This window comes from Pongo abelii, chromosome 5 (genome assembly GCF_028885655.2).
Source record: "Pongo abelii isolate AG06213 chromosome 5, NHGRI_mPonAbe1-v2.0_pri, whole genome shotgun sequence".
Classification (NCBI taxonomy): domain Eukaryota; kingdom Metazoa; phylum Chordata; class Mammalia; order Primates; family Hominidae; genus Pongo; species Pongo abelii.
The window spans coordinates 57,659,514-57,674,322 of record NC_071990.2 but is presented as its reverse complement, the minus strand read 5'-3'; the positions used below and the strand labels follow the sequence as shown (position 1 = coordinate 57,674,322).

At 40.6% G+C, this 14,809-nt stretch overlaps 1 protein-coding gene across 5 annotated transcripts in view; it reads right to left on the bottom strand.

Annotated features, from left to right (window-relative positions):
• The window catches only part of ZNF451 (zinc finger protein 451), a 79,711-nt gene extending 69,404 nt beyond the window's left edge, over window positions 1-10,307 (bottom strand). Inside the window, exons 1-3 of one of the 5 annotated variants that reach the window (XM_009241984.4) lie at window positions 10,014-10,307; window positions 9,396-9,479; window positions 1,182-1,262 (exon numbers count right to left, since the gene is read on the bottom strand). In XM_009241984.4, coding sequence (XP_009240259.1) covers window positions 1,182-1,262; window positions 9,396-9,479; window positions 10,014-10,034 — 186 coding nt within the window. In that variant the 5' untranslated portion in view covers window positions 10,035-10,307. 5 annotated transcript variants of the gene reach the window in all.
• Between the last annotated feature and the right edge of the window lie 4,502 nt (window positions 10,308-14,809).

Sequence of the window (14,809 nt, the reverse complement as noted above, 5' to 3'; positions counted from 1 at the left end):
GTGCTATGCTGGCCTGCTGTTTGGTCCCGTGTGAGACCACTCATAAGAATAAAAGAAAAAAATATTCCATTCAAGATATGTTTAGTTATACTCAAGATAGGCAAGAAGCTAATGATGGCAAAGAGAACTTCAGGAAAGTTCCACTGAGAAGAAAAAAAAATCTAAAACTCCCCTATTAGATCATTTTAAGCACCTTTGAAAATTCTGTCATTCACTCTCCACGAATAACAAAACTTTCCAGTTGTATAGTCCTACTTTATGGTTTGTAGTTATAAGAAGTTATAATTTGTTACCTCATTTCATCCTCACAACAACCCTGTGAGGTAGGTATTATTTGATTAAAAAACGGAGGGTAAAACATTACTTAATTTATCCAAAGTCACAGAATTTGTAAAGAGTAAAGCTGGGACTCAAACCCAGGTATTCTGATTCCAAGTCCAAGTCTCAATCCCCTATATCACAGAGCAAGAGGTTTGTGGCCACTCTGAACAATAACTAAGAGTTTTCTAATCCAAGATGAAAACAGCCCATTAACAGAAATTTGGGCTAAAGCAAGGACAAATGAAAGGCAAGACTGTTCCAAAGGACTCAACTAGTTCAATTCTCAGAGCAAGGGAAGTATTGGTCCAAGGGTCAAACCTACAACCAGTACATTACAGGTAAGATAAATAACTCCAAATATGTGGGGCACAAACAAGGTTAAAGGGATGATGACTGAAGTAATATATCTCCTATAAACCCTTCCCCCACTTTCCATTCCTAAAAGGATCTCTGCATATCCTTTTTTCTAAGAGAAAACAAATTTTCTGGGGTCATGTGGTTCTGGAACAAAAGAATCCTGTTGTATAGGGCACCTGAGGAAAGTATAGGAAAAGAGAAGGGAAAGAGGAATCAATAAGCTTGCAGTTTTTATTCCATTTCCATTTTATCAGATATCACCTCTAAAGCTTTGAATTTCCCAGAGTCATATTATCATTTTTTTCATAATCTCATTCAAAGTAGAGAAAAAAAACTGGAAGTAGGAGATCTGGGCAAAGGACTCCTTGGACAACCTATTTTAGCCCATTCTAATAGAACTGGCTATTTCTAAACACAGCCTTCACTGATTTGGTAACTCTCTTTAGAGAATACCTCTTAAAAGACACAAATGAAGAAACACAAATCAAATGTAATGTACTTACATCAGTATAAGAGGTGCTAGGCTCTTCATCATCACTGCTGACCAGATCAATGTATTCAAGAACAGGTCGTAATGGTCCTTCCTATAAACGATCAAGCAAATTTAGAAGTCATTAACAGTTATCCAAACCAAATTAGCATTTAAACCTACTAGTGTTTTTTAGGTTGGGACGGCAAGAATTACTCTGAAGAGGGAGCTTTGTGGAGAGCAGAAAATAACCAGAACAAAAGCAGCAGAGGAAAATATTCAAAATATATAAATGTAAAATGATGACAAGACCTAAAAGGAAGTACCTACACCCCTGTAGATTATTAGGGCCATGTCAATTACTTAGGAAAGGAAAATTAATATAAGAACAGTGCTACAAAGACACAAATATTATAATCCAGTGCTTTACACCTAGAATTGGTATCAAAAGTCTGTTAATATATCCAAGTTCAAAAGTGAATTATTTGACTTATAGCTCAGCTTCATCACCCACCACTGCAGAGTCAAGCATCAAACCTGACTTCTTCTCCATTCTTTCTTTCCATCCACGTCAATTTCTTCATCAACCAGGCCTTGAATGTCAGGCTTAAAAGCCTAGATTTTATTCAATAGGCAAAAGAAAATAAAAAATAATAATAAGACAGTAACATGAGAACTGTGCTTCAAGAAGATCAATCACACAGAGGAGTATGGAGAGCAGGGAAAGCAAGATAATCAGTATAGGCACATGATAATGCAGAACTAATGGTGGTGATGGCAAGAAGAGTATGGTAGTGGATATACAAGAGAATACAAGTAAAATGGAAAACTAAAAGAGACTGATTATTAGGCCGGGTGTGGTGGATCATGTCTGTAATCCCACCTCTTTGGGAGGCCAAGGTGGGGGATCACCTGAGGTTAAAACCATGCCTGGATAATTTGTGTACTTTTAGTACAGATGGGGTTTTACCATGTTGGCCAGGCTGGAGTTCGAGACCAGCCTGACCAACATGGTAAAACCCTATCTCTACTAAAAATATACAAATTAGCCGGGCATAGTGGTGCGTGCCTGTAATCCCAGCTACTCAGGAGGCTGAGGCCGGAGAATTGCTTGAACCTGGGAGGTAGAAGTTGCAGTGAGCCAAGATCACGCCACTGCACTCCAGCCTGGGCAACAGAGCAAGACTATCTCAATAATAATAATAATAATAATAATAATAAATAAATACATAAAATAAAAATAAATTTAAAAGATTATTTAAAAAAACAAAACAAGGAGTCAGTGATCTCTAAGGTTTTAAGCTCAGGTGACTATAAGAATAGTAATGCCATTAGTATAACTTTGGAAAGCAGAAAGAGAAAGCTGACATTCCTATGGGCTGAAGTAACAGTGGTACACAGGGTGTATCTAGCAGACAGCTGGAAATGCAGGCCTGTAATCTGGCAAGTATGAACATACCTGGAAATAAAGACTTGAGAGTTGCTCACCTAGAAGACTACTAAACTCTAGAACTAAACTGAACTATCATATTGCCTCAATAAAAAGTTGTCAGTGTTAAATGTGGCCAGAAACACGGCAACAATAAAATGCCACTGAATGTGGCAACCAGACATTTTTAAATGTCTTTGAGAAAGCAACTTTCAAGAAAGTAGTGAGCACAGAAGCCAGGCTCTAAAACACTAGAGAATGCACTAGAAAAGGCCATATTCTTTTGAGAAATCCAGTATGTTGGAAACAAAAGAAAGGAACACAGAAGAAATAATAGCTGAGGAAAGGATTTTGTAGGATGTAGAAGTTGACTGCCGGAGACAGAAGCTGAGATCTAGGTAATGATCTTCTTCCCTAGAATAGGCATCCAGTCTCAAAGATAGCTTCTTTCTCCCCTAGGCTATGACTTCTGCTCAACCAAGAAACTGCCATCTTTTGGGTACTAATTCAGATACCAAGATAAAACAAGAGAACAAAACTGGGCAGGGATCTGGAGCAAAGGAATTGAGATTTTTGCTCAAATTATAAACACAGAAGTAAAAAATAAAGAAACAGAGGAAGCAATACTCTCCAATATATGGTAAACAGAGCTGAATCACCTACTTTAAAATCTACATCTGATATGAAGAATGCAGGCCATGCACGGTGGCTCACACCTGTAATTCCAGCACCTTGGGAGGCAGAGGTGGGTAGATGACTTGAGGTCAGGATTTCAAGACCAGCCTGGCTAACATGGTGAAACCCTGTCTCCACTAAAAATAGGAGTAGCGTGTAGTGGTGGGCACCTGTAGTCCCAGCTACCCAGGAGGCTGAGGCAGATGAATCGCTTGAACCCAGAAGGCAGAGGCTGCAGTGAGCTGAGATCGTGCCACTGCACTCTAGCCTGGGCAACAGAGCAAGACTCTGTCACACACACACAAAAAAAGACTGAAAATCGTATGTTCGATCCAAGAAGAAAAATTAAAATATGATAGCTTTGCCCATTGATATAATCATCTTACTTTGCTCTCTACAAGAAATATGCATTAGGAACCTTCATTATAGGTCCACAGAAATAGCAAACCACAAAAGCGCCCCCCCCACCCCCCCGGTAACCAGAAATACACAGAGGCAGAGTTCCCATGCACAGAAAGTAAAGAAGATGATGAAAGATGACAGGATGCAAGGTGAAAAGTAAAATGGGCCGGAAAAAAATAAAGATAAACAGGCTGGGCACGGTGGCTCATGCCTGTAATCCCAGCACTTTAGGAGACCAAGGTGGGCGAATCGCCTGAGGTCAGGAATTCGAGACCAGCCTGGCCAACATGGTAAAACCCTGTCTCCACTAAAAATACAAAAAATTAGCCAGGCACGGAGGTGGGCGCCTCTAATTCCAGCTACTCCGGAGACTGAGGCAGGAGAATCGCTTGAACCCGGGAGGCAGAGGTTGCAGTGAGCCAAGACTGTGCCACTGCACTCCAGCCTGGGTGACAAGAGCGAAACTCCATCTCAAAAAAAAAAAAAAAAAACAGAAAGAAAGAAAATGATCAAAAACAGAATTTAAAAGTAGCTGCAGGCAGGATGGCTCATGCCTGTAATCTCAGCACTTTGGGAGGCCAAGGCAGGTGGACCACATGAGGCCATGAGTTCGAGACCATCTGGGCCAACATGGCAAAACCCTGTCTCTATTAAAAATACAAAAATTAGCTGGGCATGGTAGTGCACATCTGTAATCCCAGCTACTCAGGAGGCCGAAGAACAAGAATCGCTTTAGCCCAGGAGGCAGAAGTTGCAGAGAGCTGAGATCACACCAGTGCACTCCAGCCTGAGCAACAGAGAGGGACTCTTGTCTCAAAAAAAAAAACAACGCTGCAGTAATATTTAAAGGGAAGGAGTAAGGACAAATAAGGTTATCAGAAATTTATTCTTGCAGTGAACCATTAAACCAATATGCAAACATTTTTCGACTACTGAAGAACAATAATTTTATATGATTCACACTAAGAGAAAAGAAAAAAAGGAAAATATGGATAGAAAATCCAGTCGAGCGTGGTAGATCACGCCTATAATCCCAGCACTTTGGGAGGCCAATGACGGAGGATCACTTGAGTCCAGGAGTTTGACACCATCCTGGACAGAGTAGTGAGACCTCACCTCTACAAAAATAAAATAAATTAGCTGGGCACAGTAGTGCGTGCCTGTAGTCCTAGCTATTTGGGAGGCTGAGGCGGCAGAATTGCTTGAGCCTAGGAGTTCAAGGCTGCAGTGAGCTATGATTATGCCACTGCACTCCAGCCTGAGCAAGAGTGAGACCCTATCTCTTTAAAAAAAAAAAAAAAAAAAGTATCACAGATAATCCAAAATTGAGAAAAAACAGAAGTCATTTAGAATATTTATACATTCAACAAATAATTACTGAGCTTTAAGTGATAGAGTAGAATGAGAAGGGGAATCATGTTGAAAATCACTAAAATGGCAAAGAGATCGAGTGGAAAAATAAGGACAGAAATGTACCCCAAAGGAAAAGATTACTTATACACAAATAGTGTACACTAACTAATTTTCACAGTGAATATGGAAAAACTTCCATGATAATGAGCTTACAGAAGTAAAACATTTAGTACTCCATTTATTTTACTAAGAATCAATAACATTTATTGAGCCCTGTACCATGCCTTGTGCAAAGCTTTTCATGTACATTATTTCACTTAATCCCCCAAATTACTTTACAAGGTGAGATATTGAATTATCAGTATAATCCCATTTAACAGATGGGAAAACTGAGTGAGGTACACTTGGTTCTCTCAACACAACTGGCTGTACAGGCACTATAATTGTGAGGTAGTTCAAAACATAAATACTATTTTTAAATCAATGTTTATTACCTGAGTTCCTGAAACAACACATTTTTTCTTCCTTAAGAGAAAACGGACTACCTCTATTACCCCATCTGTGAATACTTTGTAACACTGACGAAAAATAAATTATCAATTTCTCAAAAGAAGTTATGTTTATAATAAAAACATCAAGAAAAATAATATGCTATAATATTTATAATTACTACTTATATCTTTAACAACTATAACTGCATATGGTCCTGTAATTACAAGGTATTTTTATTTGCATTTGTTCTATCCATCAACTAGTAAACCATCATTCTCATGCCCTATTGCACCACTAACAAAAAATAAAGGATTCTAAGCTGGGCATGGTGGAGTGCACCTGTAGTCCCAGCTACTCGGAAGGCTGGGGAGGGAGGGTTGCTTGAACCCACGAGTTTAAGACTGCAGTAAGCTATGATCATACCACTGCACTCCAGCCTGGGCAAGAGTGAGACCCTGTCTCTGAAATAGAAATAAAAATTAAATAAAAATAAAATTTAAAAATTAAAGAATTCTATTCCCAATACCACACAATTTAGGGGCAGAAGCACATGTAGAAGCATGGCAAAACAGTTTAGGAAAACAGTTAAACCAATATTCTAAGTTTTAAAATATGTTTCATGAAATAAAAAGCTTTCATTCCTGTTATCAGAAAACTGATTCTCTAAGCCAAAACACCAATTTCCTACTAATTGGAAAGAGATGTCAATACACCAAAATATGGTCTACTAAAAAGGTAGTTTACTGCAACCAAAGTTTTCTCTAAAACAAAGAATATGGATTTGAACATAAATCTAAAACCCTAAATAATTCATTTTTTCCCCCCATATAGAGAAGTTAGGGACACAGGTTACTTGTGCAGTCCTGACAGGCAACCTTTCAAGTAGTTTCCAATTGTGCCTATTTTATAGTTCAAATTTAATCCAACATTCAAGATCTATACTACCTGGCCCATGCCGCCTCTTCCCACTTTAAAAAACAACAAAAAATCTTTCAGAACTACACATAATCCTCTCTGCTTTCCCATGCTGATGCCTTTCCTTGTTTCTTCTACTCAAAATGCCCTTTTAAACACATATAAATACTAACTACTACTTATTACTACTACTAACACTACTATGATAAACTACAAGTCTTATGTCCTTTTTTAACAGCACTATGCACTTTCTATAAAAGAACTTTCTACTACCTCTAAGAACTATTTACATACTTCTCACCTCCTATCTCATCATTCACACTAAAATACTGACCCTCAAGGGTAAGATGTATTTCAAATTAATCTTTGTAGCTCTAAGGAACTTAACTCACAGCTTTGCATATTATGAGCTTCAACACTTTTTATTTATTGAACCAATCACAGCCCCAAGACACCCAGCCAAATAATACTATTTTCTGCCTGACTCCCTTCTACTGCAGCTAAAGTATTAGTACTTGACCTATGTGGTACTGAAGCTATTTAGGAAATTATATCCTGATTTCACTGACTTCCAATGATTCCACACTATATCAATAATCTTGGCTGAAAGCTGAATCTCTTGTATTGTTCTGTTAGCAAGATTACCATAGGTTCCCTCAGCAGTTTGTTTACCTTCATATCTAGAACAGCACTGTGAACTATCACATCATGAGCTATTAGTTTTTTAGAAGTAAATCACATAAAAAATCTGCAATTTCAAAGAAAGATATAAAAACAGTACTTGAATAAAGGATATTACTAAACAGAAATAAGAACAACAGACCTAAATAAGAAGTCTTTGTTATGGCAGCATTCTGTTTCTTGATTTAGGCGCTGTTTACATAGATGTATGAGGCTTTGAAAAAATTTATCCAACAAGTATACTTATGAATTGTGCACTTTTATGTATATTTCAATAAAATTTAAATGAGAGGGCCCATTTTTGCACTTCCCCTCCATATCTATATCACTCCTTTCCTTCAGCATGCTGTGTTTAGTTTCAGATTCTGTATTCTACAAATCACAGAATAACTCCTGTGCCACCAAGTGGACTAAAAGTGGGAAAATTAGGTTAGTAAGAGCTATGAAATCCAAACCGTAAAAACGAAGAAGTAACATCACAATACTCATTTTTTATCTGAAGAACTCAAACTTTTTCATCTTTACTGAATAAGCATTACTGACTGGAGGAGCCACATATAGGATTGGATTACAAAGAAAAGTAAAGATTCTGTCTCTGAATCTATATATTTTGAAATATAATTAAGCTATTATTCTCATGTAAGTGGTGCCACTTAAATGTAAAGGGAAAATTTTTAATAGGCTTCTTCTAGTATTGTAATTACACTTACAACATATAATTCACTTCTCCATGTGGAGCTGTCAAACCTCTGAACCTTTATTTGGGAACAAGAGTAAGAAGTTGTATCATGTTGGATATTCAATGATTGTACATTCTTTATTCTTGATGCAAATACGGAAGTGATCCTCTACATTCAACATAAAATTTAAAAACTCCTTTAAACCAAAGGTGAACTCAAGCCTGCATTAACTAGTCACAAGCTACACTGTAATTCATTACACAAAACATTTTTCAAATATTAAGAGAGTCTACTTGTGTTTCTCAAAGGGCCATAGTTCATAAAGAAGTATGTCATTCCTAGTATTATTTCTACTAAACACCATAAGAAAAACATTCTCTTCACAAATATACCAAGATTCAGGAAGAACCTGAAATATCTGTCCTCAAGAGCCACGGAATCCTGTTATTAAACATACTTCAGCCCATGGTGAAGGAAAGGGCAGGATACAATTCACCCCCATCCTCTACTCCAAATCCGTAGAAGATCAAAATGAAAAGGAGAGAGTACAACATACACTGGTAAAGGGAAAGAAATTCAATAAAACAATCTTGTGAAGGACTCCTAAACAAATCTATTAAAATACCATACAAAAGTGAATTACCAAAATGGCCCTAAAGCTGGGAAAGAAACTGTTTAATAACCAATTTTACAGGGTTTCCCAGCATCCACCATAAATGCATATCAGACACTCAACGAAAAATTCTACAGCTTGAATACCAAACTGCAACTAACTACGACATTCCAAAAGAGGAGTTCGGGACAGAACTGTTTTCTGCCTAGCTAGCTGAGACACCACTTTACGCAAAGCCTTTCTAGAACTCCAATAATTTTGGATGAAAATCACCCCAAAATATATCATAAAACACTCCCTTCTGCTTTGGAAACCCATGCTGTACAAAGTGTGCTCAGAAATCCTTATGTCCTTGCACTTGTCTGAAAATGAAGATTCCTGGGCCCCCGCCTGGAAATTCTGACTCGGTAGGTCTGCAGTGGGGCCCAGGAATCTGCCTGTTTATACTTACTAAGGCTTGAAAACTACTGTCCCAAAGGGAAGAAACTCAGAAAAATAGAGCATGTTCCCAGTGATGTAGGATTCTTCATTATGAGCATCAACTGTACTATGCTGTAACATGATGATCTCAGAGGTTAGAGAAATCTTCGAGCTATTTGCCTTCATGTTAGAAGCACCATAACGCTAAGATTCTGGGCTCTCACAACCCTTCCTGTTTTCTACGTCCTTGCTCATCATTAGCAGCTCCTTCCTCCGTGTCGCCTTTAGAAGTTACTCTTGCTCCTTTTCAAAACAGCGTTTTAGACACCAGCGTTTTATCTTAAGTCTAAATGAAAGGCAGGGGGCGAGATTAAGTGTACAGCACGTTCTTTAGGACATGCTCTTTGTGATGGCTACGGGGGTGGCTCAGATAGCTCTTTTGGTAAATTTCCCAATCCTGTGCCATGCTTCAGAGTCTAGTATGTATTAGACACTCATAAACGTTAAATGACCAGGTGAGGTAAAATTACATAATGGCCCACCATAGTCTTTTACTCTGGGAAAAACCCAATCATCATTGCTACTTACACTGACAAACTGAATGTCGTCTTCATTTTCATCCGTTGTTGACTCAGATGCCTCAGGGCCAGCTGGAGGGACAGATTCTATTATCTATAAAAACAAGCCAAAACATGCTTATCCGTTCAGCCACATTCTTGTAGGAAGAGAGCGTTTCCGAAAGGAACAATTAAAGACAGAGCTCTTGAGGAAAACGAACTGAGCACAATTTCACGGAAACCCGACTAGGAACGGAACTCGAGCAGTCGGCTCTTGCCACAGCGTGTGCGGAGCTGCAGGGACCCAACGCTGAAAACGCGTTACCAGCCTCTCAGAATTCCCCGTATCTACTCCAGAAGGAGGAACGCAAGCTCAATACCGAAAGGCAATCCTGCCTTAAAACGTCGCTCCCACTGGCCCAGCCGCGGCCACAACGAACGCCAGGGCCCGTGCGGGGGGCCGGGCGGCCATTGTTGCTGCGGGTTCCTCGCTCAGACACGCACCAGGCCCCAGAGCTGCGCTCGACCCAAGACACTGAAGAGGTATCGCCCCGAGGATGCGGCGGAGCACCAGGCCTCAGACCGCAGAAAACACAAACCCTTCGCGGTTCGCCTCTGAGAACGCCAGGACCCTCACTCGACTACTCACCTCCGACCCCGGGTCTCCCATGTCTCCGACCGCCGCGCTGACAGCACTACTGCTCCTGCTGTCCCTGCCGCCGCCGTCGCTGTTGTCCCTGCCGCCGCCGTCGCTGTTGTCCCTGCCGCCGCCGCCGCCACGAATCCCCTTCCCGCCCTGCACCGCCTCGCGCTACCGGGACCCGCCCCTGCGTGAGCGCCGACGCCACCGGCGGAAAGAGACGCAAAACCTCTTCAAAGGAGGAGCGGCCCTTACTGGCCCGCTATGCCCCCGGAGCCGCTTTCTCTCATTCCCGGGCTTCCTTCCCCGCGCCGCGCAGGATGCTGGGAATTGTAGTTCGGATCGGCCCCGAGACCGCCCCTCGCCGGAGAGGAAAAGAACCGTGCGCCTAAAAGACGCCAGCTGCAGTGGGGCGAAGCCAGGGGCCAGCTGGGTCCTGTGAGATAGCGAAGCACTGGGAAGATGTGGGAGGATGTGAGGGAGGGTTTGAGTTGGTATTTGTTTGGTTTTGGTATGGTTGTGAAGCGCAGCTCATTGATTTTTCTGTTTTAGCCCTGAAGGTGGATGGTGGGAACGGATTTCTTTTTTTCCTTTCATTTTTAAATTTATGTATTTACTCATTTTTGAGGAGAGGGGCTATGTGGAGGTTTAGCTGAATTCTAGGATCAGGAAAGAATCTGAAGTGTCCTTACATTACACACCTCTTCCCTAGCGTGAGTCTCCCAGGCCCTGCCAGTATTAATACACCTGAGGAAGAAAATAGGGATGGGAAATCCAGGGCCCAATACGAAAGGGAACCGAGGTCTACCTATCACTAAATCCTAGCCAGTGATTTTGAAATGCACTTTTTCAATATTCTCAGATATACTGAGACAATATGAGAGATCTATTTATAGACTGCTGTAAGGTTAACTTAAACCTTAAGGGCGGTTCACTTAAACCCAGGAGTTCGAGACCAGCCTGAGCAATATGAGGGAACCTCGCCTCTACAAAAAATACAAAAATTAGCTAGGCGTAGTGGTCCTTGCCTGTAGTCCCAGCTACTCAGGAGGTTTAGGTAGGAGGATCGCTTGAGGCCGAGAGATTGAGATCCAGGCTGCAGGGAGCCAAATTCATGCCACTGCACTGCAGCCTGGGTGACAGGGCAAGACCCAGTCTCAAAAAAAAAAAAACCAAAAGAAAAAACACAAATTATTTAACATCTTAGATTCCTGTTTTTGTTTGTATGCAAAACTACCATCTGATTGCCTAAGCCTGTAGTAATTATTGTTTAATATTTGACATTTCCTGCATTTCCACCAAGTGCTTTATGACTTTAGTTACTTTCTACCTAGTAAGCTTGAGACGTGTGGAGGCCAATTGAGAATGACAGACCTGCATGGGGAGTTCTTCAAAAGCTGTATGTAAATTAAATATTTTTAAAACGTTAATGTGTAGGCAAAACTTGTATTTAAAAGATCTTCCTAGTGGGCTGGTGAAAGTGTCCTCTAATATTTAATCAGTTGCGGCAGGAGTTAATGGGTAAAATTCTTGGAAAACAAGCAGTATGTGGCTAGACCCAAAAACTTGTCACACCATACAACTCAGTAACTGTAGTTGCAGGGATTATCCTGAAGATACATCGCAGGTTTGTTTATAACAGCAAAAACTGGAAAATATCTAAATGTCTAATAATTGGGGAATGTAATGTTTAAATTTTGGTATGTACGCTATCAAGATAACATTATAGTGTTTTATCTCCACTGAAAATGTTTACCTACCATTTCTCAAAGCATATTTTTCAAAAATTCAAGAAATATATAGGATAATTAGAACCATGTTGTATTCGTTCTTGCACTGCTATAAAGAACTACCTGAAACTGGGTAATTTATAAAAGAAAGAGGTTTAATTGGCTTACAGTTCCACAGGCTGTACAGGAAGCATGGCTGGGGAGGCCTTGGGAAACTTAAAATTGTGGCAGAAGGTGAAGAGGAAGGAGGAACCTCTTTACATGGCCAGAGGAGGAAGAAAGCAAAGCAGGGAGGTGCTACACACTTTTTAACAACTAGATGTCGTGAGAACTCACTCATTATTAGAGAACAGCAAGGGGGAAATCCACCCCCATGATCCAATCACCTCCCACCAGGCCCCTCCCCCAACATTGGGGATTACAATTCCACATGAGATTTGGGTGAGGACACAAATTCAAACCATATCACATGTCAAGCCATCAAGAAAAGCATCCCTGAAAGAGGAAACCTATTTAAACAGGAATAGTAATTTATTTTTTTTCTGGGCAGCTGGACTATGTGTTTACAAGAAAATCCAGGCTGGGGATGGTGGTTCACACTTATAATCCCAGCACTTTGGGAGGCAGGAGGACTGCTTGAGCCCAGGGGTTCAAGACCAGCCCAGGTAACATTAGTGAGACCCTGTCTCTGCAAAAAAATTTAATATTAGCCAGGTGTGGTGGTACATGCGTGTGGTCCCAACTGCTCAGGAGGCTGGAGTGGGAGGATCACTTGAGCCCAAGAGGTCAAGGCTTCAGTGAACCTAATCTCACCACTGCACTACAACCTGGGTAACAAAGCAAGACCCTGTCTCAAAAAAAGAAAATAAAAAGAAAATCCTGGGCCGGCCATGGTGGCTCACGCCTGTAATCGCAGCACTTTGGGAGGCCAAGGCGGGCAGATCACCAGGTCAGGAGACCGAGACCATCCTGGCTAACACGGTGAAACCCCGTCTCTACTAAAAATACAAAGAATTAGCTGGGCGTGGTGGCGGGCGCCTGTAGTCCCAGCTACTAGGGAGGCTGAGGCAGGAGAATGGCATGAACCTGGGAGGCGGTTGCAGTGAGCTGAGACCACACCACTGCACTCCAACCTGGGCAACAGAGCAAGACTCTTCTCTCAAAAAAAAAGAAAAAAAAGAAAATCCTCTGAAGCCCACCAAGAGATTTCAGACATGCTTGTAGTCCCCAAAAGCCAGGTTTATTTAGCTTGGTGTAGCAAAAGAGAAAAAAAGCCATAGGCACAATTTAGGAATCTCCCAATCTTAGAAAGTTAAGAAGGAATTGGGTTGGGTGATTTTCAGCCAATCTTGGGAAGTGAGGAATTTGTTAGAATTGGAAGAAGCAGCGTTGTTTACTGACTGGTTCAAGGTTCAAAATGGAGAATTTAAACTATGGGGAAATGTTCTTTGTGTGATTGAGGAATTTTGTTGTTGTTGTTTTACCTGAGCTGTGAATCCATTATTTTGCCTTATAAGTTAAGATCTTGAAGAGGGCCCATCATTGCATTGACAACCTACCTAAATTTAATATTTTTAGACTTTTTCCCAAATGACATCATAATAGATTTCTAGATCTGTATCAGTGACATTATGTTGATATTCTTCCTTCAACTCATTATCATTATGTATCAAAGAAGTCTAGTTTTGTTTTCAAAACTAAAATTTTTCATCAGATCTCCATTGACTGTCTTACTGTTTTTGAATGGTAATTTATAGAACCATCTATCTGAACATTGGCTGCTAACAGCATTTAAGACTCTAGAGACTGTGTTCTTGGCCAAGGGTGTGCCACCAAGAGGCAAATTAAATGCATCAGTTTGGAACCCCTGTTTAGAAACATTATCTGATACTTATAAATTTCAAAAAAGGGAAAGTATCAGTGTGGATATTTTCATCCTGACTACTGTGAGCCTCTAATTGATTTAAGGAACATTCAACATGGGCAGAAGAGTTCATATATACACAGCACAAAATTTTATTAAGGTTTAGTAAAGCACAGATACTTCCAATGCAATTCTATTATTAAGAACTATATTTGGTTTGAATTAAATGCTCTGGTTTTAAGATGTGGAACTGGGCCGGGTGCAGTGGCTCATGCCTGTAATCCCAGCACTTAGGGAGGCCAACACGGGCAGATCACAAGGTCAGGAGATTGAGACCATCCTGGCTAACATGGTGAAACCCCATCTCTACTAAAAATACAAAAACAAAGAATTAGCCGGGCGGGGTGGCGGGCACCTGTACTGAGAGGTTGAGGCCTGTAGTGAGGCTGAGGCCTGTAGAGAGAGGCTGAGGCAGGAGAATGGCATGAACCCGGGAAGCGAAGCTTGCAGTGAGCCAAGATCGCGCCACTGCACTCCAGCCTGAACGACAGAGAGAGACTCCGTCTCAAAAAAAAAAAGATATGGAACTGGAATATTCTCATTAACAATTTCTGATGAAGTAGGAAATAGATTTGTAGGCATTTTAAAATAGAATATTCTTCAGGGAAGAAAATGGCTCTTAGCAACCTGGTGTCATAGTCATCGCCTGGGAGTTATGGGAGCAAAATAAAGAGCATTTGATTCTGAAAAAGTATAAAGGACTAGCCCATAAGAAAAAGCAGCCTGTTGCAGCACAGGACAAAAGACGGTGGCTCATTTCTGTCACTGGTTCATAAGCACAAGCTGCTTGACTCCTTTAAAGGAAGCTATCATAATTTGTTTAGAATATGGACATTCTCCCTTTCAAGCAAAATGCATTTGCCTTATGAGTACATTGATGACAGTAGTTTTTGGTGTTATTACTAAACATTGTGAGTAATTTGCTACACATCCTATTTTCTTTCTAGAAAGATTTGGAGAATCGCAGTTCAGTTCAGTGTATTTGGATCATATTAATAGTATTATTCCATGTCAGGCCACTGAACAAAACTACTGATGGTTCAATCACTTGTGGTGATTAAAAAGGGGTTTGAAAACACCATAGACAACCAAAAATATTAGAACCAGATTGTATTCATTAAAGGAACTGGTCTGTAGTGCAGTAGGTAGGT